This window comes from Sminthopsis crassicaudata, chromosome 2 (genome assembly GCF_048593235.1).
Source record: "Sminthopsis crassicaudata isolate SCR6 chromosome 2, ASM4859323v1, whole genome shotgun sequence".
Lineage (NCBI taxonomy): Eukaryota > Metazoa > Chordata > Mammalia > Dasyuromorphia > Dasyuridae > Sminthopsis > Sminthopsis crassicaudata.
This window is the reverse complement of record NC_133618.1, coordinates 226,390,372-226,413,259: the sequence shown is the minus strand read 5'-3', so window position 1 is coordinate 226,413,259 and position 22,888 is coordinate 226,390,372. Positions and strand designations below refer to the sequence as shown.

At 33.1% G+C, this 22,888-nt stretch overlaps 1 protein-coding gene across 12 annotated transcripts in view; it reads left to right on the top strand.

The window, feature by feature from the left end:
* NCOA1 (nuclear receptor coactivator 1) overlaps positions 1–22,888 on the top strand; it is a 186,924-nt gene that overhangs the window by 82,761 nt on the left and 81,275 nt on the right. For all 12 annotated transcript variants that reach the window (XM_074288361.1, XM_074288358.1, XM_074288363.1 and 9 more), the window contains one exon: positions 21,208–21,313. In XM_074288361.1, coding sequence (XP_074144462.1) covers positions 21,225–21,313 — 89 coding nt within the window. In that variant the 5' untranslated portion in view covers positions 21,208–21,224. The remainder of the gene's footprint in view (positions 1–21,207; positions 21,314–22,888) is intronic.

Sequence of the window (22,888 nt, the reverse complement as noted above, 5' to 3'; positions counted from 1 at the left end):
TTTCTATGATAGAGTTTCCTTCTTTGCTGGTTTATTTTATTTTAATTTTTAAACAAGAAGTATCAATGTAACCACACTAGTCATGGGTTGGGGAAATGTTGTCTCTAGCTTCACTTCAACTCTCCCTTCTGACTTGGAATCTCAAATTAACAGCTCTACCCTCTTGTAAGTGATTGCAGCCAGTAGCTTCCCTGTCCCACTGTTTCTGAAGTCACTAGGTGTACTGGTTCCTTCTTACCTGGAGCTATGTCTCTGCGGTACATGTGAATCTAGTATTTCTAATCAGCAGAGGTTACCTCAGTCTTCCTGGATTCAGACCCTGTACTCTGTATGCAGTCCTGGAGATGAAAGTAACTGAGTTTCCTGCTGAGACTCTAAGCAACCCTGGGGGTCTCCATTTGCTGTGAAGCTAGCCTAGAGGCATTTGTATTTCATACTGGTAAATCTTCAGCATGGGATCTTTCTTAAAGGTCTTCTTGGATTGTCCCAGGAGGACCCCTGTTCTGCCCAAGTCTTCTTTTTTCTTCACCAGCCTTCCTTTATCCCAAGGCACAGATTTCTTCTGTCTGTGGGAGAAATTTAGATAGTTTGAAATTTACTGATCTACTTTACCATCTTCCCAAAAATCCTCTCCCTCATCTTAAATTTCTTGAGAAATTTTCTCACTTTTTTTTATGGAAGCAAATAACCTTCTTAAAAAATGGTTTTGATGGTGAATGATGTAAATAAAAGAGGTTCAGAAGCCTCTTTGATCTCCCAGATTTCTAATTTCCCCCCCACATATATGCACATTTCTGCCTTCCCCCCTCTTTTCAGTAACATTGTATCAGTTTTGTGTGTGTGTGCGCACTCACTCATGCGCACACACATACACACACACACATTTACACATAACATACATTCCTAGGGTAGATCCTAGGGTAGATTATAAACTCTTTGGGAATAGAGGTCAATTCACATTTGTCCATAACTGTAGTGGATGTTTAATAGATTATTGATTGACAGATCAGAGCTTTTTATATATACATACATGCACACACATATGCATGCCTGTGGTTGTTGAGTAATAGCAATTACATTATGAATTATATAATAATTCTTATTCTTCCTCTTTTTTTACTCCCTTTTCTCATTCCCATATTAAATTTGTATATTTATTTTTAAGATAACTTTTAAAATCTTTGTTAATCCATTTTATGTAATTGGAATCTTAATCTTTTGTTGCTAAGTTCAGTTTTATCTCACAGAATATTAGTACCAACCTATAATTGTCTGAGTCAACCTGATGAATATTTGTAATATGAAGACTTTATTATAGTAGCTATGATTTAAGGTTATTAAAGTAATTCACATTTCTTTTTGCCTCTAATTTACAGCAGATCATTTTGCATTTATATGCCTATTACTTTGCTGTTTTTGTCAAGTTGCAAAGTTAAAGATCCATTACAACATAGTTTTCCTTTTTTTTTTTTTTTTTTTTTTTGAGTGTGTGCATTCCTTTATACCAGGGTTCTCAAACTAAAGTCCTTGGCCCAGATGCGGCCTGCTGAGGACATTTATGCAGCCCGCTGGGTTATGGCAAATGGGTGAGGGGTGGAGACAGTGTGAGTTTTTGTTTTTACTATAGTTCAGCCCTCCAACAGTCTGAGGGACAGTGAACTGGCCCCCTATTTAAAAAAGTTTGAGGACCACTGCAGTTTATACTGTCCTACAAAATAAAGAGCATATGAAGCTTTAAAGATTGAAAGAAGGCCTACTTTTTCTGCATGCCAAAACAAGTGTAAGAATCTTTTAGAATTGAAGGTCATTTTATATATCAGGTGTATTAATTTTTGGTGGATTATCCATTTCCTTTGCTGCTTCTCTTGATCTTGATTTAATTGTTAGACATTTTGTTGCTTGAAAGCATAAAGAATGGAGAATGGAGAATAGGTAAAATTCAAATTTTTTAGTTTTGCCAAGCTTTAGTAATTCTTACTGTTAGGCTTAATGCAGTGGCAAAGAGTGTTGTTAAAGAATTTGCTAATAAAAAGTTTTATTATATCCTGTGAAATTCACTTGATTATGCCTTTTTCCTTTATACAAGAATAAATGATTGAATATGGCCTGTGATTATGAGATTTAGAATTTGTGAGAAGTAAATAGCTTGTTTTCTTAATTTATCAACATGTTATTGCTTGTTTCAAATGGGTATTTTAAGTTTATAAATAACTTAATGTACCTTATTACAATGGTTTTTTAATAAAAGAAATTGAAAGCATTGCTTTTGAAGAATGACTGATGAATCCAACCTGATATGCATGTGTTTTAAAAATGTAATTATGGTAGTAATGTATTTATCAGGTGCAACAGGTATCCCAGAAGAATCAGTGCTGTTGAATGGCTGAGGCAATATGTGTTTAATTATCAGTCAGATGGTAAGAGATTCAAGTACAAGTTTTGCCCAGAGTCTTTTGGTGGCAGTATGTATTAAAAAGAGTATATGCATTGATTTTCTTTTAAACAACTAAGTGTACTTAGTGCCTTAAGTGTACCTTAGGGCAGAGGAGTTAAACAAAATCCTCAAAACAGTATGCTATTCATCTCTTTGGGTTTTTTTGCCTAAAAACAGTCTACTCTAATTGGATACCTCTGTGGTAAGAAGTTATTGTTTCTTTTTATGCCATGAAAGGATTTGTAACTTTGTCCTATTTTACTGTCTATAGCAGTCAGATTTTGAACCCAATCTTTCATGACTTGGTATTGTTAGTAATTTATTTGTAAAATAGAGCGCTACCTGGCCTACTTATCCAGGATATATCATTGTGAGGATCTAAGAGAAAATTTATGTAAAATTCTTTGTAAATTGTTGTTTTATATATAAATGTCACTTTGGTTATCATATATGTGCTTATATATTTGTATTTATGCACCCAAGATATTTTCTCTCTCTCTCTCCATTGAGATAGTAATGTCTCTGATAATGAACCCATTTCCATTATATTTTATCTTCCCTCACATTGCTTTGGATATGTGCATGTAAGAAATGAATATTTATTTGATTTCATTTTTTGTTTTAGGTTTTCAGTTATTTTAGTAGTCAGAATAGTGGTAATTGTCTACAACATAAATTCCATAGATAAATATTTATTAAAAATGTCTTTAATCTATAGCATCCAATTTTCTTAGAGAGTTAAATTTAATGAATATTTCAACTTTAAGTTAAATTTTTTTCTCTGCTACCCTGTTTCCTCCCAATATTTAATAATAAGACCTACCTTTAGAATAGCACACTGAGCAAAGAAATATATTTTTTTTTCATGAACCTTGGAAGTAAGTATGTAAATATTTAAACTGGATAGACTTCACAAATCTTACCACAAGTCTTCCAAGAATTCAGTATAAAACAATTGCCTTCCTTTAAAAAGAAAAATACTGATTGTTTAACATTTGTTAATAATTGATGAGAGAAATAAGAGCTACCAGTGAAGTTAAAGATTTCATATATACTTTGGAGTAACTTTACAAATAAATAAAAGCAAGATTTTTTTATTTGTTCAAAAAATTAAGATTTATGTAAACACATTTCCCATATTGATTTATAATCACGATGTTCTTGGCTGGTGGTTGAAGTTTCTTTAAATTTAAATATGTTCAGTATATATATGACAATCTTTAAAGGAAAAATTTTTTTTGACTACATCGTTTTTGTTATAGTAGCATGTAGGATATATTGGTCATCTTTTTCATGAAGCTTTTTGCATTGTATTAAATATACTTGAGATATTATGAAACTATAATGTATTATTTCCTGTATATAGATGACACACATGACACTTTCATTTTAGGTGTTACTTTTATAATTATAGTAACTTTGTAATTATTTCTCTTTGACCTATTGTTATCTCCTTGATAACATCTTTTATCTACTAGTTTTGCAAAATGTGGCCTTTGACAATATTATTTTCCTATTTTTAGTCCTGTTTTGTCAGACAGTCATCCATTTCATCTGATTCAACTCTGGGTTTTAAAGCTTTTTCATATGATATTTTACTTCCCTAATTTCCTCTTGTACCTTTATTTCTTTCAATCAAAGCTGTTTAAGGATTCTTAGACATTAGCTTGATATTCCCGTTTAACCTTTTTATGAATGTAAAATGTTATCCCTTTTCTGACTTCCTTTTGAATTGGTGCTTGCCCATTACTGAAACAAGTAATTTTAAAAATAGCCTCCTTTTTTCAAACTTGTGCCTCCATCATCCTTTCTCAAATTGCTCTGACAGAATTTCTCAAACTATTCATATTAATCTTTCCCAAAATATCTATTTGCAACATAAATAGATTAAAATTTATGACTTCAGTCAGTTCTGCAGCTCAGGTCAAGAATACTTGGCTAGTATGGCTTTGATCAAGTCACTAACCTCTTTTAATGTTATTTTCCCAATTTGTAAAATGAAAAAAAATGGGCTAATGTCTGAGGCTATTTCCAAAGTTATTTTAAATTCTAAAATACAATTTAATTTTTCCTTTAAATTTTTTTTTTATATTACTATATTTCATAGTCTTCACTATTCAGCTAAACATAGACAAATTTGAATATGGAACATATAATATATCTTATATATTAAAATAATGATGTTATTTTGGTTTGGAAGGGGACACTGCTTTTTTTTATGTAGGCAACAAAGTTAATTATGAGTTGATCTAATAAAGCTAACTTTTTAAGAGCTGGAAAAGCTACCTGTTTAATGCAATATTTGTTCAGTGAAATCCATTCAATTGATTGTCTTTGTGAAAAGAAAAACACTTAAATAGTTATAGCAACATTAGCTTACATTTTTGTAGAGCATTAAGATTAAAAAGTATTTTCTCCTTTTGAAAGTAGATAGCGGTCAAAGGATATGAACAGACAATTCTCAGATGATGAAATTGAGACTATATCCACTCATATGAAAGTGTTCCAAATCACTACAGATCAGAGAAATGCAAATTAAGACAACTCTGAGATACCACTACACACCTGTCAAATTGGCTAAGATGACAGGAACAAATAATGATGAATGTTGAAGGGGATGTGGGAAAACTGGGACACTAATGCATTGTTGGTGGAATTGTGAAAGAATCCGGCCATTCTGGAGAGCAATCTGGAACTACACCCAAAAAGTTATTAAACTGTGTGTACCCTTTGATCCAGCAGTGCTACTATTGGACTTATATCCCAAGGAAATACTAAAGAGGGGAAAGGGACCTGTATGTGCCAAAATGTTTGTGGCAGCTCTTCTCGTAGTGGCTAGAAACTGGAAAATGAATGGATGTCCATCAATTGGAGAATGGTTAGATAATTATGGTATATGAAGGTTATGGAATATTATTGCTCTGTAAGAAATGGCCAACAGGATGAATACAGAGATATTTGGAGAGACTTACATGAACTGATGCTGAGTGAAATGAGCAGAACCAGAAGATCACTATACACTTCAACAACAATACTATATGAAGATATATTCTGATGGAAGTAGATATATTCAACATAAAGAAGATCCAACTCACTTCTAGTTGATCAATGATGGACAGAAACAACTACACCCAGAGAAGGAACACTGGGAATTGAATGTAAACTGTTAGCACTACTGTCTTTCTACCCAGGTTACTTATACCTTCGGAATCCAATTCTTAATATGCAACAAGAAAATTGGATTTACACACATATATTGTATCTAAGTTATACTGTAACACATGTAAAATGTATGGGATTGCCTGTCATCTAGGGGAGAGAGTAGAGGGAGGTAGGGGAAAATTTAGAAAAATGAATACAAGGGATAATGTCATTAAAAAATTACTCATGCATATGTACTGTCAAAAATTTTTTTTATAATTATTTATAATTTTTATAATTATAAAATTAATAAAATAAAAAAGAAAGTAGATAGCAATGTAGTTTGAATATTTTAGAAACTCAAAAGAAATGTGCATTTTTAATTTGAGACTACTCATTTGGTCTAGTCCCATCATTTCATGGATTGAAATCAACTAATTTGGTTAGGAACTTAGCTTTTGTTTGTTTTTAGCTAGGAAAACATGAGATTTAAAATATTGAGTTTTGCTGTTACCTTAGCATCCACAATGATATTTATTCATAGAATGGAAAATAACTCAATTAATTGAAGAAATCTTTATTAAGCACCTATTATCTGTAAAGTCCTGTGCTACATTATGACTGAATCTGTGATTCCATTTGTATAGGGAACTCTAGATGAGGAATCACTTCTTACCCATGCAGGTCAGCACCTTCTGTGCAATTTTAGTAAATGGTTCTTCACTGACAGGTTGATAATGGAGGACATGAGAGTGATATGAAATAAGTGTGGAAAGGCAGGCTCAGTCAACTTGGCAATGCTTTGATTGCCAAGTCAAATCTTTATTTTTCTCTAGACTCTAATTATGACTCTGCACATTGTCCATCATGCCACAGGAGCTTCCTCTCCCACACTGGTTATACAATACTGCTCTTCCCTCTGATTGATTGATACCTTCCAGAACCAGCATTTTAAGGAAAATGTGCAGACCAGTCTTATCTTAATTTTACTCTGGATTTTGCCACTGATTCTTGACTTTATCTACCATAACTGCCACCACCCTATAACCTTTTCCTCAAAGTAATAGAAGACAACTTCCTTGAGAGTAAGGGAGTGTCTTTTTGCTTGCATTTATGTCCATAATGCTTGGCACTCCCTATATGCTTGTAGTTTTATTTATATAAGAGTTTAATGAGCATCTACACAAATAGAAGTTAAAATACCTAGTTTACACTGGTATCTTTGAATAGTACTTCAACTTAAATGATAAGTTGGGAAGAGGGAGAGTGGGTCTTGATTTCCCTTCTTTTCTCCCTTATAGTTCATATGAAGTAATTACAATACTTTGCATATTGTAGATTATGCATTAATATGTAAACAAGATATTAATACCCTGATATTCTTTTTAAACATATTGATTACATCTTGAATTAGAAAACATTGTCATTTGGGGAAAAAAAAAAACAATGATCTGTCTTTTATAAAGTTAGAGAGTTCCAGAATTCAAACATTTCTAGTACCTTGTATATTGTAGTTCTTGCAGTAGAAAAAGGAAAAGGAAATATCCCCTTTTCCAAAATGTTCCCCTCTTTGGACCACTGGCTCCTTAATTCATTCAGAATCCAAAATAGATCATCTTTGTATGGGGACAATTATTTGAAAAGCAAGATCTGTAGAGGGTGGAACTCTGAAAATCAAGGACAGCAGGGTGGTTATAGTTAAGCACCTACTCAGTGTGAGATAATGGTTGTCCAAGCTTAATGTGATGGTGATGTAATGGTTGCACGTGCTCAGTGTGCTGTAGTGATGTAATCGTACTGAGGTATTTAAGGTCTGACACATGGAAGGCTCTCTCAGCCATAGACACAGAAGAGTGTCAGACATAAACACAGAGAAGATTTGGGACTCCATCTTTGACCAGCCTCATGGTGGCCCTCCTGCCTTCTTCATTTCTCCACCTAAAGACCGAGGCCTGTCCAGAGATCCTTCAGAAAGTTAACCCAGACATTACAAAGACCAATCATTGTTCATTTTATTGGTATTGCTTTCTCATTCAGAGTCTTCATACTCACTAAAATGATTTAAGGGTGTTAATACTGCTAATACATTAATTTCTCATTCTCATTCATTGCATTCTGAGATTCTATTGGGACTTGTGGGAAGGAGAGGAACCATATCCCTCTTTTATGTTTGTTATCTTTGTAACTAACAGTTATTTAAAATTTTAAAATACAGAAAACAGTAAGCCTTTTTTTTTTTTAACTTTAGAAAAAAACAGTAATTTTACTCTGTCCTTAAAATTTGCTTTTCTTTTAAAGGTGGTAGAACTGGTGGTTACATAAATTAGTCTTCAAGAGTGGCAGCACCTTGATATATTTATGGGCTTTTGTCATGTAGATTTTTTTTTTTTTTTTTTTTTTTTTTTGCTGAGGCAGTTGGGGTTAAGTGACTTGCCTAGGGTCACAGCTAGGATGTGTTAAGTGTCTGAGGCTAGATTTGAACTCAAGTCCTCCTGACTTCTGGGCTGGTGCTCTATCCACTGCGCCACCTAGCAGCCCCTGTCATGTATTTATTTTAAGCTTTGGGGATTCTGAAAATTTTCCTAGTTTATTCAGGAGTGGTCAAATTTATTTGCCTTTAATGAAGAAAAATATAAGTATATATAAAAAGATATAAACAGAAGGTAATTTAGGAGCAAAGTAGCTAAAGGGTTAGTAATCAATAAGATTTTTAGGTAGCAGGTGGTTCTCCAGCTGACCTTTGAAGGAAAACAGATAATATTTGTAAGAAGCATCTGTGAGAACAGGGAGTACATTCCTTATTAATTAATTCCCCAAAGATTTTTCATGATATGTATCTTAAAATTGAGTTGCTTCTGATTATGTTTCTTTAGGTTATTTTATTCTGTTCCTTTTCTGATATTAGTATTGTCTCCATATATTTTTACATATGATTTCATTTTGAGGATTTTAAATCAAGTTCCTTATATGCTGGACCATAACTTATTCTATTCTATATATAAACTAAATAGAAACTAACCTTTTTAACCTGATAATTGGTTTATCTTCAAACTTTTTTTTTTTTTTTTTTTTTTTTTTTTGCCAGTTGTTTGGCCATGGATTGTAGTAGATATAAAAAGATTCCTATCAGCATACCTTCTCTTAAGTGACTTACAGTGTAGTACAAGAAATAAGATATTCATCAAAATAATACAAAGCAGTATTTAATTCTATAAGAATGATTTAAAATTGCTACAACAATTTTCAGAAGGGAGAAAGTTGTTGTGGACAAAGGAATCAACTGGTATTCTACAATTTCTTTTTGTTAAATTGCCCTGTTGCAGTTTTGTCAAGTAGTCTCAAGGGTTTTTTAAGTCCCTTAGTTTCTAGGTAATTATTACTGCCAGAGATATAGTAAGTCCCTTAAGGTGGTTCCCTGGAAAGCTAAAATTAAAGATCATGATTATTTTGCACATCACAGTAAATAGTGGACTTTTCTTTCCTAAAATGAAACAAGTGGTAGGATCTGAAAGACTCAAAATCAAACCTTGAAAATTACTGACCACAAAGTATCATATATACTCCTGATTATGTAGTTGAAGCAGGTGTTTCAACCAGTGTGAAATCTTGGTTCATATGCAAAACTAAATTGTTGTGCTTGATAAATACAGTTGCCATAGAAATCATTAAATTACCTCTTTGGTAGTTTAAACAGTAGATTTAGATTAGCTGTTGACCTTGTGATAACTCATTTTAATGTGTTTATGGTTCATTCTGGTCTTTTCCTAATTAGAGATTTTAGCCATGGATGAGGGAAGAGTCAGATATGATTGGAAAGGTTGGCTAGTTGAAAAGGGTTTCTATATATATAGATGTCTTACTCTAGGGAGGAAATACTGAATTTGACTGTATGTTATGGGTGTTGGGTATGGGTTACTCCATCATGATATCTAAAACTTGGGAAGGATATCAGCAGCCATCTAGTCCACTATGTACCCAGGGAATCTCCCTTCCTCTCTCCCTCCTCCGCCATATGTACCATATCTGGGAAGTGATCATCCAGCCTCTACTTGTAGACTTCCAAGGAGAGGGAATTTGGCATCTCAGAGACAACTCATTCCTTTTTTGAGACAACTCTTTATTAGGAAATTTGTCTTGATGTCAGTGAAATAACATTTATTAAATGCTTATTTAAGCACTCACTGTTAGGCCCTAGAGATACAATGATACTTTCTGCTCTTAAGAAGCTCAAAATTTAATGAGAGAAACAACATGCAAAACAACTATATAAATATGGTATATATACATGACAAATTGGGGGTAATCTCATAATAAAGGTACTAAGATTAAGGAGGTCTTGGAAGTACATTTTGCAGAAGTTGGAACTTCGCCTGAGACTTAAAGGAAATTAAGGAAGCTGTAGGCAGAGGGAGGGAGGAGTGTTTTAGGTATGGAGTATATCCCTTTGCAGGAAGAGAGCCAGGAAGCCAGTGCTACCAGATCAAAGAATATGTGAAGGGGAGGAGTAAAGTATAACAAAACTAGAAAGAGATTATATTAAGAAAGGTTGTAACAGCTAAAAGAGGATTTTATAATTTAACTTAAGAGTAACAAAAAGCTACTGGATTTTATTGAATCAAATATAAATTTGCTGCTGCATCTCTGTAGCTTTCACTCATTGTTAGAGGGTCTACCTGTATGACCAAACAGAACAAATCAGTTTCCTTTATTATAGCATAACCTTTCAGCTCTTAATTAGTTTCTTCTTGAATGGGGGATCATGGCTGCCATACCTGAATGGGAATACTTCATTGTGCCCTTTTGGAAGGGGAAAACTTAAAGCAGTTGTCATAAGAAGAGTGATATTTATATATTATTTTAAATGTTGCCTCTGTTTAAATGGAAGTTCTACATAACAATGCAAACTATAAATGTTATTATAACCACATAAGCCAAAGTCTCTCTGTCATTGGAAAGAGAGGGATGATGGCACAAGGTATACAGGTGGATTTTGATGTAAACTTATGACATGTCCTTGGCTTTCCTAAAGCAGCCTTGTTGCTATTAGGGAGGCAGTGGAAGGATGCTGAGTGAGTTCAGGATCAGTGGGCATCAGTTTTTGTGTTTATGAGTTTTTTAACCTTTTTGCTTTTTGATTGAAGGTAAAGTTGCTTTATCTTTGGTGCACATTTTCTGTTTTATAGAGGTTTGAGAGATCTGAAGAATCAATGTTACATCTTGATCACATGACTGCAAGTTCAACAGGCATTTATTAAAAACTTTCTTTGTGCCAGGCAAATAAAGAAAGGAAAAGGTTTTGGGAGTGAACAATAAAAAAGTTTTGGTTTAGATATATCACATTAGGCAGAGGGGAGATTTTGGGTAAAGGAGAATGAATTATGTTTTGGACATGTCTTTACCATCTTTAAATAATTTTCTTTAGTTTTTTTTACCTTTTCTACACTTTCCTGAAGGAAAATACCTGAAAAGTACTTTACTTTAGAAAAAATATTTAATCTATTATCTGTTATTTATTAAGGAGCTATTATATGTGGAAATATGTTCAGAAGAATTGTACATATTTATCCTATACTAAATTGCTTGCTATGTAGATGTGGGGGGAGATGGGAAAGAAAGGATAAAAATTTGGAATATGAGGTTTTGGAGGGGTGAATGTTGAAAACTATCTTTACATGTATTTTGAAAAATAAAAAGCTACAATTATACAAGAAAGAAAATTATTTTTACCTGTAATTGGAAAAAAAGTAAAATATTAAGTGTAAAAAAAAAAACCCAAGTTATTATAGACCAGATGCTATTCTGTATTTATAAAGAAATTAAAAAACAAGCTCCTCCTCTTTTATGAATCTCAGAGGGAAAGGAAAAAGGAAGATAGGAAATTAGCAAACAAACTACTATGGAAGAGACTACATTATCTGCTTTGCCACCTCATCCTAAGGACTTTTTCATCTGATTTGCAGTAGAACCTTTTGTATATATTGACTCCCATTAAGATGTGAACTTCTTGAAAGCCCTGACTGTCTTATCTTTCTGTGTGTCCCTCTATCACCTAGCAATTCTTTGCATATACTAAGTCTTGAGTTTAAAAAAAGGAGATTTAATGTGCTCTCACATAAGAATTCCTTTCTTCATTTTTTGAATTATGTATTCCAAACATTGTTTGTGAGCATTAAATAAAAGTATTTTCTCAAATCCTCAACTATTGTTATTCTATTACAAAATTTCCATTTGGGAAATTTATGTACTAATAGTTAATTATTATTAATATGATGACTTTGTGGAAAATGAAAAACCTCAGAATTTAATTTTAGATTTAGTATTATGATTAGTGTATAACTTAGTTTCTAGTAAAATAAAATGAATCTAGTTCTTTAAAAATCCATGAAATTTTAAAAAATATTTTATAATAAATGATTATTGATATATTTTAAAAATATCATCTTCATTTCTGTATCTTCCATTCAACTATTGTACTTTGGTTATTTGAAATAGCATTTTCAGCTTTAATAGTTATTCAAAGCAAAAATAGTCTGGTGTTTAAAAATTGAAAAATTATGTGTGAGAAAACAAAATTTGCATTAATTATATTCGATGTCCATAAGATTTTGTTGTTACAATTTTAGTAATTTCTTAGTTTGTGTTTATATCTCATCCCTGTTAATTAAAAAAAAAAATTGACTTTATTTCCTGTGACATTAGAAAGTAACTTGTAGTCATTGAAAGGTTTTCTATATGGTATGTTTTCTAAATATCACCCATTCTTTTCTTCAATTCAACCTGGACTCCATATATTTTGTTATTAGTATTTTTCCCTCTGGAAATGTAGACTGCTGAAACAATGTAAATGACCATTTGCCAGATTGCATTACATATCTGTCAGTAATCAACTTCTTTATATCCTTTGCACTTCTTCCAATTTTACTTTGTATTTTTTAAAAATGTGTTTTGAATACACCTTCATATATACATACATGCCTCCTCTATCAGAAACTTCCTTAATAATAGGAACTGTTTTGTCAGCATTTGGTATGGTACCTTGGTATTAGATACTTGATAAATGTTTGCTGTTTGAACTCAGTTAGGTACATTTATCATATAGCAGTAGTTGACAAGGAGCTTTAAAAATAGTTGATTTCTATAAAGTGCTTTACATACATTCTGTCATTGAATCTATTTTCTAGTATGTCATAGTTGGTAGAAAATTGGGCCTAGAGTTTAGAAGATCTGGTTGGGTTCAAGTTCTGCCTTTGATACCAAGCTGGTTATGTCCTATATCAGGACTTCTTAAACTTTTTCCATTCATTTTTCCTTGAATCTTTCCTTGAAGCTTTTCTTTGAATCCTTGAATGTATAGAATATATATAGAATCCTAGGTATATAGGTATGTAAAAGAGATATGGAAAACTAAACATTGATTGATGATGATAATTTTGCAGCCCTATGTTTACTTGCTTGATGCCATATGGGATGATGACCCACAATATAAAAAAACTTTGTCTTAGAGCAAGTCATTTAACTTCTCAGTTCTTCTACACATTGTACTAAGAAATAATCTTGGGGTGAATTTCCTTTCTTTTTTACCATTTCACTAAAATATTTTTAAAGGAATTTTCTTCAGATAATTTATGTTTCCTTTTTCAAATGCTCTTGCAAAGTTCTCATTTCCTTTCCCCTCATTTTCTTCTCTACTCTTTTAAGGTCCTTTTTGAATTCTTCCAAGAGAGCTTTATGAGATGGGGATTAATTCATATCACCCTTTGGGGCTTCTGGAGATGATGTGCTTCCTCATGATTTGAAATGTATTCTTCTCTTTCTCCCTAAAAGCTATATATAGAAGGAAGCTAGGCGGCACAGTGGATAGAGCACCAGCCCTGAAGTCAGGAGGACCTGAATGTGGTCTCAGCCACTTAACACTACTAGCTGTGTGATCATGGGAAAGTCACTTGCCCCAATTGCCTCAGGGGGGAAAAAGCTATGGTCAGAGGTTTTTTGTTTTTCTTTTTTTGCATTTTTGCTCATTTAAAAAAAAAAAAATTGAGGTCTGCTTTTAGGGCAAAGGGGAGCTGGACCAAGCTTCCTCTACAGGCAATAGTGACTTTCTGGGTTGGTGCTGACTAACTTGTGGTGCTGGGTGGGCATGGCCAGGTCCTACATTATTATGGGGTTTGGGGCCTCAATATTTGTCTTCTGTAGTTGTGTTGGATGTCTTGCAGTTATTCTGCTGATCTACTGGTTTGCAACCAAGACAGCGTAGGCAACACTGTAATAGATTCCTCTGGTTATATTCTGGCTCTTGCAATGCCATACTACCCTGGATCCCTGTGGTCACCTGCACTTGCCCTCTCCCTCCGTACACAATTGAAACAGACCTTTTCTGAAGTTGTTCCAAAATATCTTCTGTTGGAAATTTGTTACACTCCAAATGTTTGTGGCTTCTGTCACTCCAAAGTCAGTTCAGAGGCTTGATTTGGTGTTGATTTGAGTATCTCTTCTCTGCCATCTTGATTCTACTCCTGAGAATTTCCTTTCTCACTGGGGATTTATAATACTTATGAAATCACAGATCTGTTTGACAAAAACTGCTGGGAAAACTGGAAATTAGTATGGCAGAAACTAGGCATGGACCCACACTTAACACCACATACTAAGATAAGATCAAAATGTGTCCATGATTTAGACATAAAGAATAAGATCATAAATAAATTAGGGTCCATGATTTAGGCATAAAGAACGAGATCATAAATAAATTAGAGGAACATAGGATAGTTTACCTCTCAGATTTGTAGAGGAGGAAGAAATTTGTGACCAAAGGAGAACCAGAGATCATTATTGATCACAAAATAAAATTCTAGGACACCACAGCTAGTATATAGTAGACCTGAGGTCAGAACCCAGATTTTCTAATCCCATGTCCAGTATTTTTTATTTGTAATGAGGCATTACTTTAACTCCCTCATTTTATAGACACTTCAGGGTCACAGAGGTCACAGCTAGATGTAAGTCTGCAAGTATATGCGTGGAATAGGAAACAAAAGATATTATTAGAGGCAATGATAAAAAGAACAATGAATTGACCACATTAAAATGATAAAAAACAAACAAACTAACTAAACATGAAAAATATGGAAAAGTTGAGGCTGAGGATAAATTTAACAGTGTGCATTCAGATGATTGAGGTTCAAATCCACTATTCCAGGTATGGAAATGGCTCTGGGCTTTCATTTGGCTCAGATGCAAGAAGTAGGGTCAGGAGGTCTTTGTTCAGAGTATTTTAGAACAAGGCTTCTTGCTTCTGAGACCTGATCCCATCAAGAAAAAAAGCCTTTCTAAGGAGAGTGCTAGTGGAGATACTAGATAAAGGAGCCTACATATGTGGTAGCCTTTTTGAGCCAGTCTAAATCATGGCTGCTTCTGTAGTCAGCAGCCTAATGTAATATAAAAAGCTTTAGATTTGGTACCTGAAGACTTGGGCCTGAGGTAGTAAAAGAAAGGGAAGATGCTGGATTTGGATAAGAGCACTTGGTCTTAGATTTAGTTCCTTATTATTTATTCTTATGTGATCACTTAAAACCTCCAGACCTCAGTTCTTTATCTGTAAAATAAGGGCTCAGTGATATGGCCCTTGAGGTCCTCTCCATATCTAAATCGGTGTTCCTATTAGCTTCTTTGTGATTAATCAAGTCATTCCACTTTTTTGGATCTTACTTGCTTCATCATGAAATGAAGATATTTAATCTATATGACTTAAGATCCCTTCCAGCTCTGATTCACAGCTGTTGTTTATTTTTGTTCTGAATTTGATGGTCCTATAGATTTGGTTTAATTCAACAAAGATTGATGAAGCAACATCTATGTGTAAAACTCCTGTCCTAGGCAATTGGAATACAAAAATAAAATCTAAAGCAATCCTTATTTCCAGAAGCTTATCTAGGGCACAAATCATTGTATGTAGATAAGTGCAAAATATATGCAAAATAATAGAAAATATATCAGGAAGGATAGTACACAACATTTGAAGGGATCAAGAAGAATTCCTATGGCAGGAAATAGCCCCTGAACTGGTTCTTGTTGTTGTTGTTGTTTAGTTTTATTTTTTGTTTTTTAGGAAACAAAGGATCCTAAGACATAGAAGTTCCAAAAATGGAAAGCCATGGAGAACTGCTATTTGGCTAGTTTAAGTCAGAGTGTGAATAAAGATGTAGAAATGAAATAAGACTAGAAGATTGAAGCCATATTTTGATGGATTTTAAAGGCTGGGCACAGCATTTTATATTTTATCACATATGCTAAGCCTCTGAAGATTTTTTGAGTAAGGAAAACATATTCAGATTAAATGCTAGCAATAACAGTTTGGTAGTGGAGTCAAGTATGAATTGAAAAGTAGAGAGATAAGAGAAAGGGTGATGTTAAAAATTTTTGCAATAGTTCTAGTGAGAGATGATTAAGACCTAAACTTGACTAGTAATATGTGAGTGGGGAATATGGAGGGGGAAAGGAATTGATATGAGCTGAATGGGAAGGTGCCATCTGGGGAAATCCATAAAGGAGGCAAGAGCTGACCATTGCAGATGTGATCTAGAAAACAGGTCAAGGATCTGTTTGAGGCAGAATGCAGAGTGCTGGGGTCCTATAAAGTTTAAGGAGCAACAAGGCTACAGATAGAGAGGCTAGATCTTAAGCTCATGGCTCCCTGGGAAGATAGTGTAATGAGACAAGCTGCAAACATAGAATCTTAGGGAAATTTTCATTTAGAATTTATATTATGGATTATGAGCCTATAAAAGATACTGAGAAAGATTGGTCACATATATAGGATGGGGATCAGGAGAGAGTATTTTATATATGCATAATCTAGAAGAGAAATATACATAATCTAATAGAGAAATATTTCTTTTGTGTTGGAAACTATATTTGTGACAAGATTTCAGCTAGGGAAAAAAATTTAAGATGAGGAAATTGGCATTTTTATAATACCACAGATGGTGCCTTCAATATGACATTAACACAAATTTAGATGCTGATTCTGAGACATCAATCATAGGACAGGCACTAAGCATTTAATGAGAAATTTCACTTGAGAGAAAGCTTATCCAGAGCAAGTAGAAACAATGGATTGAACTTCCCTTACAGTCTTGTACAACTCTCTTATTGACCTATTTGATCAAAACACAAGTGCTTCTCCCTTCTTTGATATTCCTTTTCTGAAATGGGCATATATGTGATGATTGTGTGAGAGGTTAACTCAAGCTCCCTTTGTGGCCTAGATTTCTTTTTCAGCAAACATGACTAATTTTTTTTTTTTTTTTTTTGAAAAAAATTGTTGGTTTATTAAATATAAGAACTAGAATTTGGCAGTTCATTTGGGCAAAGAAAAGGGGTCAACAAGTGGAGTTATTATTTATTGTGTTTTTGTGGTATATATGTGAAGAAAAAACAGCCTTTTGTTAGGTAGATATAAAATAAAAACAAACTTCATTTAGATTGAACATCATCATCTAGTAGCCTCCCTTGTTTATCGATCTCAAAAAGAAAGAAATAAAGACAACTAAAAGTAAACGATTAAGCCTTAATCTGAATAGATTTGGAGAAAACAAAAGTTTAACAAAGACAAAAAGTATAAAACTAAAACTAAAATTTCTTATCTACAAAAACAAAGCACTATTTGGTTTATAGGGAAACAACCCAATTAATCACAACTGGCCCAAAGGGCCTTATTGTCTGTAGTAATCTTTGTTCATAATGTGATCATCCTCAGTCTTCAAGAAAAGGATAAGTTATATTCAATATCCTTGATTTAAGAATGTTGTAATGTATGTAAAGCATTTTAGAATTTTCATGATGTTTTAGAATTAGAGAGCTGAAGGGGGAGGCCTGAGAAAACATTTAGTTCAGTAAAAGGAGCTCTAAAAAATGTTTAAGTACATGCCCAAAGCTACAGAACAGATTATTAGATGAATTGAGCAAGAATAGAACCCAAGTTTTCCCAAGTGTCTATTTATTCTTTCTTATGTCATTAAGCCTTCCATAAAATTTTAAACAAGAAAAAAAATAACCTATTTAGATTCTTGAAACAGTAGAACTTAGCTTTCTGAAAAATCTCAGTCCCTTCCAGATCATGGTTTGATTTTGTAGGCTAGGTCATCATTGGTGTTCTGGCCACTTACTAGGGATATACTTTGACTAGCCTATTGTCTCTCTACTCCATAGTTCAAGAATAGACTGTTAATAATTAGGATATGTACACTGTGTCTAGTCAGAGGATTTTAAAATGCCTCATAGTGTGTGTATGTATATATATATATATATTTTTATCCTGGAGGTAATAAGGTTGCATTAAAGATTTTTGACTTAAAAGGAAATGGAGAATCTTTTTAAACAAGCTTTAATGTCTTTTAAAAAAAAGATGTTAGGTTTTTTGACTACCACATTATATAATTGTCTCATTGAACTTGAAGTAAACTAAAACTCAGTTTTTAAAAATTTTTTATTTAATTTTTTAATTATATAAATATAACTTTTTTTTTTGACAATATGCATGGATAATTTTTTTGCAGCATTATCCCTTGCATTCACTTCTGTTCCAATTTTTCCCTTCCTTTCCTCTACCCTTTCCCCTAGAGAGCAGGTAGTCTTATACATGTTAAATATGTTATAGTATATCCTAGATACAATATATATGTGCAGAACCAAAATTCTTGCACAGGAAGAATTGGATTCAGAAGGTAAAAATAACCTGGGAAGAAAAACAAAAATGCAAACAGTTTGCACTCATTTCCCAGTGTTCCTTCTCTGGGTGTAGCTGATTCTGTCCCTCATTGATCAATTGGAATTGAATTAGATCTTCTCTTTGTCGAAGATATCCACTTCCATCAGAATACATCCTCATACAGTATTGTTGTTGAAGTGTATAATGATCTCCTGGTGCTGCTCATTTCATTCAGCATCAGTTGATGTAAGTCTCTCCAAGCCTCTCTAATCTTGTTTGCATTAGTTTTGTTTGTTCAAAAGCTTTTTAATTTGGTGTAGTCAAGATTTTCTATTTTGTGATCAATAATGATCTCTAGTTCTTCTTTGGTCATATATTCCTTCCTGCTCCACAAGTCTGAGAGGTAAACTAGCCTATGTTCCTCTAATTTATTTATGATCTCGTTCTTTATGGCTGGTGTCTCTTGTTCCTTGCCAGCGAGCAACCCCAGTCCTCACTCTTGTTCCTAAAAGAGATAGACTTAATAATGCAGACAGCAAATAATCAGGAATGTAATAATTTCCATGAATTTTATTCATGGCTGCTCAATGTTCTTAAAAGAAAACATCCTGTTATCTTAATTTTTCCATCTGTTAAGTGGGAATGCTAATATCTGCCTCATGTAATTTATGAAAGGAGTTTAATTGAAACAGTAATTAGTTGAAGATAGCTTTTAAAGAATCTCAGAGTAATTTGATTACCTAAAAAAAAAAAAAAATCAAAAGCAAGACAGGATATTTCTCAAGAAAATTTCCCAGATTAGCACCCAAGGACAAATTAGATTGAAAGAATTCATCAGATTATATGCAAGTATGTGCAAGTATATGTAGAGCCTACAAAGAGTCTTCAAAATATGTGGCAGTAGCCCCTAAAAAAGTAGTTACCAACATGCATCTCCATAGACATTGCTTCCCAGGATAATGTCTGAGTGTATAGTCATAGAGACATTACTATTCCAAAGAATTTTGGGTTCGAGGTTCTGGACTGTCCCCTTTAGAATTTGGTGATTTGACTTGTTTGGCCATATGTTCTCTCATCATCTCAATGTGCTTTGCTGCTTCAAATAATCTGGTTTGCCTACCTTATTTTATAGTGGTTGGTTGAGAGCTGGTGATGATTGGTATCTCTTTCACAGGAGCTGCTTGCTTGAATGATGGTTATGAGAGTTGGGCTTGGAAATCAATGGTCTGGAGGTGGTATCACTTTCTGGGCTCTTGTGCTTATTTATCTGTTGGTGGCAGTTGGTCAGTAGTTGTTGCTATTGGTGCAGCAGAAGATGGGCCCTCTTTTTACAATTATTTTTCCTTTAGTGGTAGCTGAGAGGATTGGGCTGGAAGCAAGTATATTGCAGGGGGATATAGCTATTCCTAATGCTCTTCAGTTCAGAACCTTGGATCATTTCCATTAACGTTTGAGGGAGATGATGATCAAGATGGTGGAATTTTGGCTTCTGTAATATTTTTTCTTCCTCATTGTGCCTTGTTCCTTCAATGACATTTAATTACATGCCATATCTTATTTTTATTCTTTCTTCTGAGTTAATACTGATTTTCATCTGACTATGCATAGAAAAATAATAGTTTGGAAAGAACTTTCATATTGGAAATCTGTCATTTCTGTTAAAATATAATTGGTTTTATTTTTATGATGCTGTTTGATGTAATACACTTTGACTTTCTTCTCTTTGCCTTTCTTGGTTTTTATTCCTGAATTTTCCTTTTTTTCTTTTCTTTTTTGTTTTGTTTTTTCTTTTTTTAATGTCCTCTTATGTAGCCTGTTTACATGAAAAAATATTAAAGTATATGTTATTTTAAGATAGAGAGTAATCTACCAAGTTCTTTTAATTTTCGTACATGGTTTATCACCATAACAGATGTTATTTTATAAATTTGAGTTATTTTTAAAGCTATCTTTTTTCTTATCTTAAAGTGCTTACCTTGAACACTGCAATACAAGATTACTGAATATCCTAAGAAATATTTTTACTGTCCTTGAATATATGATAAAAGTAATAACATAAATTACCCTTTTCTTTGCCTCTTCAAAGAGTACCTTTTAGACAGTTTTTTTTTTCATGCAACTTTATACAATTTTATTTTATAAAATCCTTTCTTTTATAACAAGATTTTTTTATGTTGACGTGATTTCAGTTCTTACAGGAGTTTATCCACTTTTTAGTTGCTGGACAGTCATCTGAAATTTAGAATACCACCAGATCCATTTAATGTTTATAGAAAGTCTGATAACTGTTATTCTAAGTAGTATCTGCTTCCTTTTAAAAGCAGACATGTATGTTGGAGATAGGTGTACTGTTTTATGTTTTTTTGTTTCACAGGTTGTCATGAGACAATAAGCCATCATCAAATGGTCAGTCTATTAATGGTGAACTTCTCCATGTTTAATTTATTTGGAAAATTATTTAATGTTCTCAGAAAGCAGACATAATTTTTTTTTTTTTTTTGGTCACAATCAAACCCAAAGCCTTTTTAGGACAATACAACCTGGATGTAACCTGGATAATCTTGTATTTTGCTTTGAGAATTCAAGGTCAGCACTGTGCTGCGATGAGGCATTGGAATAGGTTCTTTGTTCAGGTTCTATCAAAAGTGTGTTCATTTCAGAGAAATGCAGGCATTAATTTTCCTTTTTGACAAATGGAGCAAGAAAGATGTAAGTTATTTGGTTTGTCCAGTTAACTAGTGGTAGAATTAGGCTTTTAATGTAGGACTCCTGATTCCAATGTTCTTGTGTAACATACTATAATACTTATAATGTATTCAGTGAACAACTGATTTTTTAAAATAGACTTCAATTACATGTACCCAGTAATTTTACATTATTTGGTTAGCATTTTCTACTAGTTTCTTTACTGTCTTTTTTTGGTTAGGTGTGAAATAGCTCAACATGAGTGGCCTCGGAGACAGTTCGACAGACCCTTCTAACCCAGATTCACACAAGAGAAAAGGATCACCATGTGACACACTGGCATCAAGGTAAGAACTTTCAAATTTTGACATGTTGTTTTTATATGGCCTACATTTCCCAGTGAATTCCCCATCTCCAAGAGAGCCTTTCCTTATAATAAAGAAGATGAATGAGAAAAAAAAGACAGGTTAGCAAAACCAATCAACACTGAAAAAAGTCTGATGTTATATGTAATATTTCTTATCTACAATGTCATCGGTTATACATAGTACATTCTACTTAATGTATTTTTGAATTATCTGTATTATTATCTTTATTACTGTTTTATTTATCAATTTGGTTGATTTCCCAAGCATAATTATAAATTATTACTACTCACACATTGTAGAGTAGAAAATATATTGAATTTTGGAATCAGAAGCAATATGTGTTCAGATTTTTACTCTAAGACTTAGTAGCTACATGACCATTAGAAAGTAAATTTAATTCTCAGTCTTGGTTTTTTCATCTATAAAATAGGAGCAGCAATACAGGAAATATCTATTCTACAATGTTTTTATGAGAATAAAAAAGAATAGTGAATGTAAAGTATTAAGTCTTAATGTTCTGTTTAAATGACAGCTCTTTTATTGCTCTGTGCTTGGCATTTATTTGCTAATGAAATAGAAAGTGGAATTTTGTATTTTGTAATATGAGTGATAGAGTTGGTAACATTTGGAAGGTCTCTTACAAGTCTAGTTCTCTGATTCTATGGAAATAGAACTCAAACTGGATTTTTAGGCTAGAATACATTGGAATAGAGGACAAAGTGACAAGTATTCCATATGGAGAAAAAGTATAAGGAATACAAAGGGGAATGAACATATATTCAAGAAACAGTACCTTAATCACCTCATTGGAAGCTATTAAAGAATAGAAGACAAGTGGGGCACAACCATTTTATTATACCAGCCTTTGGAAGACAGGCTTGAGCAATTTGAGTTCTATGCTGAGGTTCTAACAAACCACTAAAATTTTTAGATCTAGGAGCAACATGGCAAAATCAGTGTTAATAAATAAATGATTTATCTGTCAGTGTACACTGTGGATTGAGGGAGAAAGAAAGAGGAAACAAAAGTGAATTAGAGAGGTTCTTACAGTAATCTAGACATAATGAAATGTGAGTCTAACCTCAAGTTATGAAAATGGAAGTGAAAAATAGCCAGCAAATTGGTGTTTGAGAGGGAACTGTTTAAAAAAATGACTCCAAGATAGGTGTTAGATTGTGAAAATATATAAATATATAATAGGTAGGGAAAGGATAACTGGGCCTGGAGTCAGGAGGACCTGAGTTCAAATATGACCTCAGACACTTAAGCTGGCTGGGTGACAATTCACTCAACCTGTTTTTCTGTTTCCTTCTTATGTAAAATGACCTAGAGAAGGAAATGGCAAAGTATTTGAATATCTTTGCAAAGAAAAACCTCAGATAGGGTCATGAAGAGTCAGATATTGCTTCAGTAACTAAATAACAATGTACAACAACACTTTCATGTGTGAAACAAAATTCAAAGACTACTCACCTACAAAAAAAATTTAAAATTTTAATTTATTTGACTATTACAGGCATTTTTAAGAGCTCGCTGCACACATACACACACACA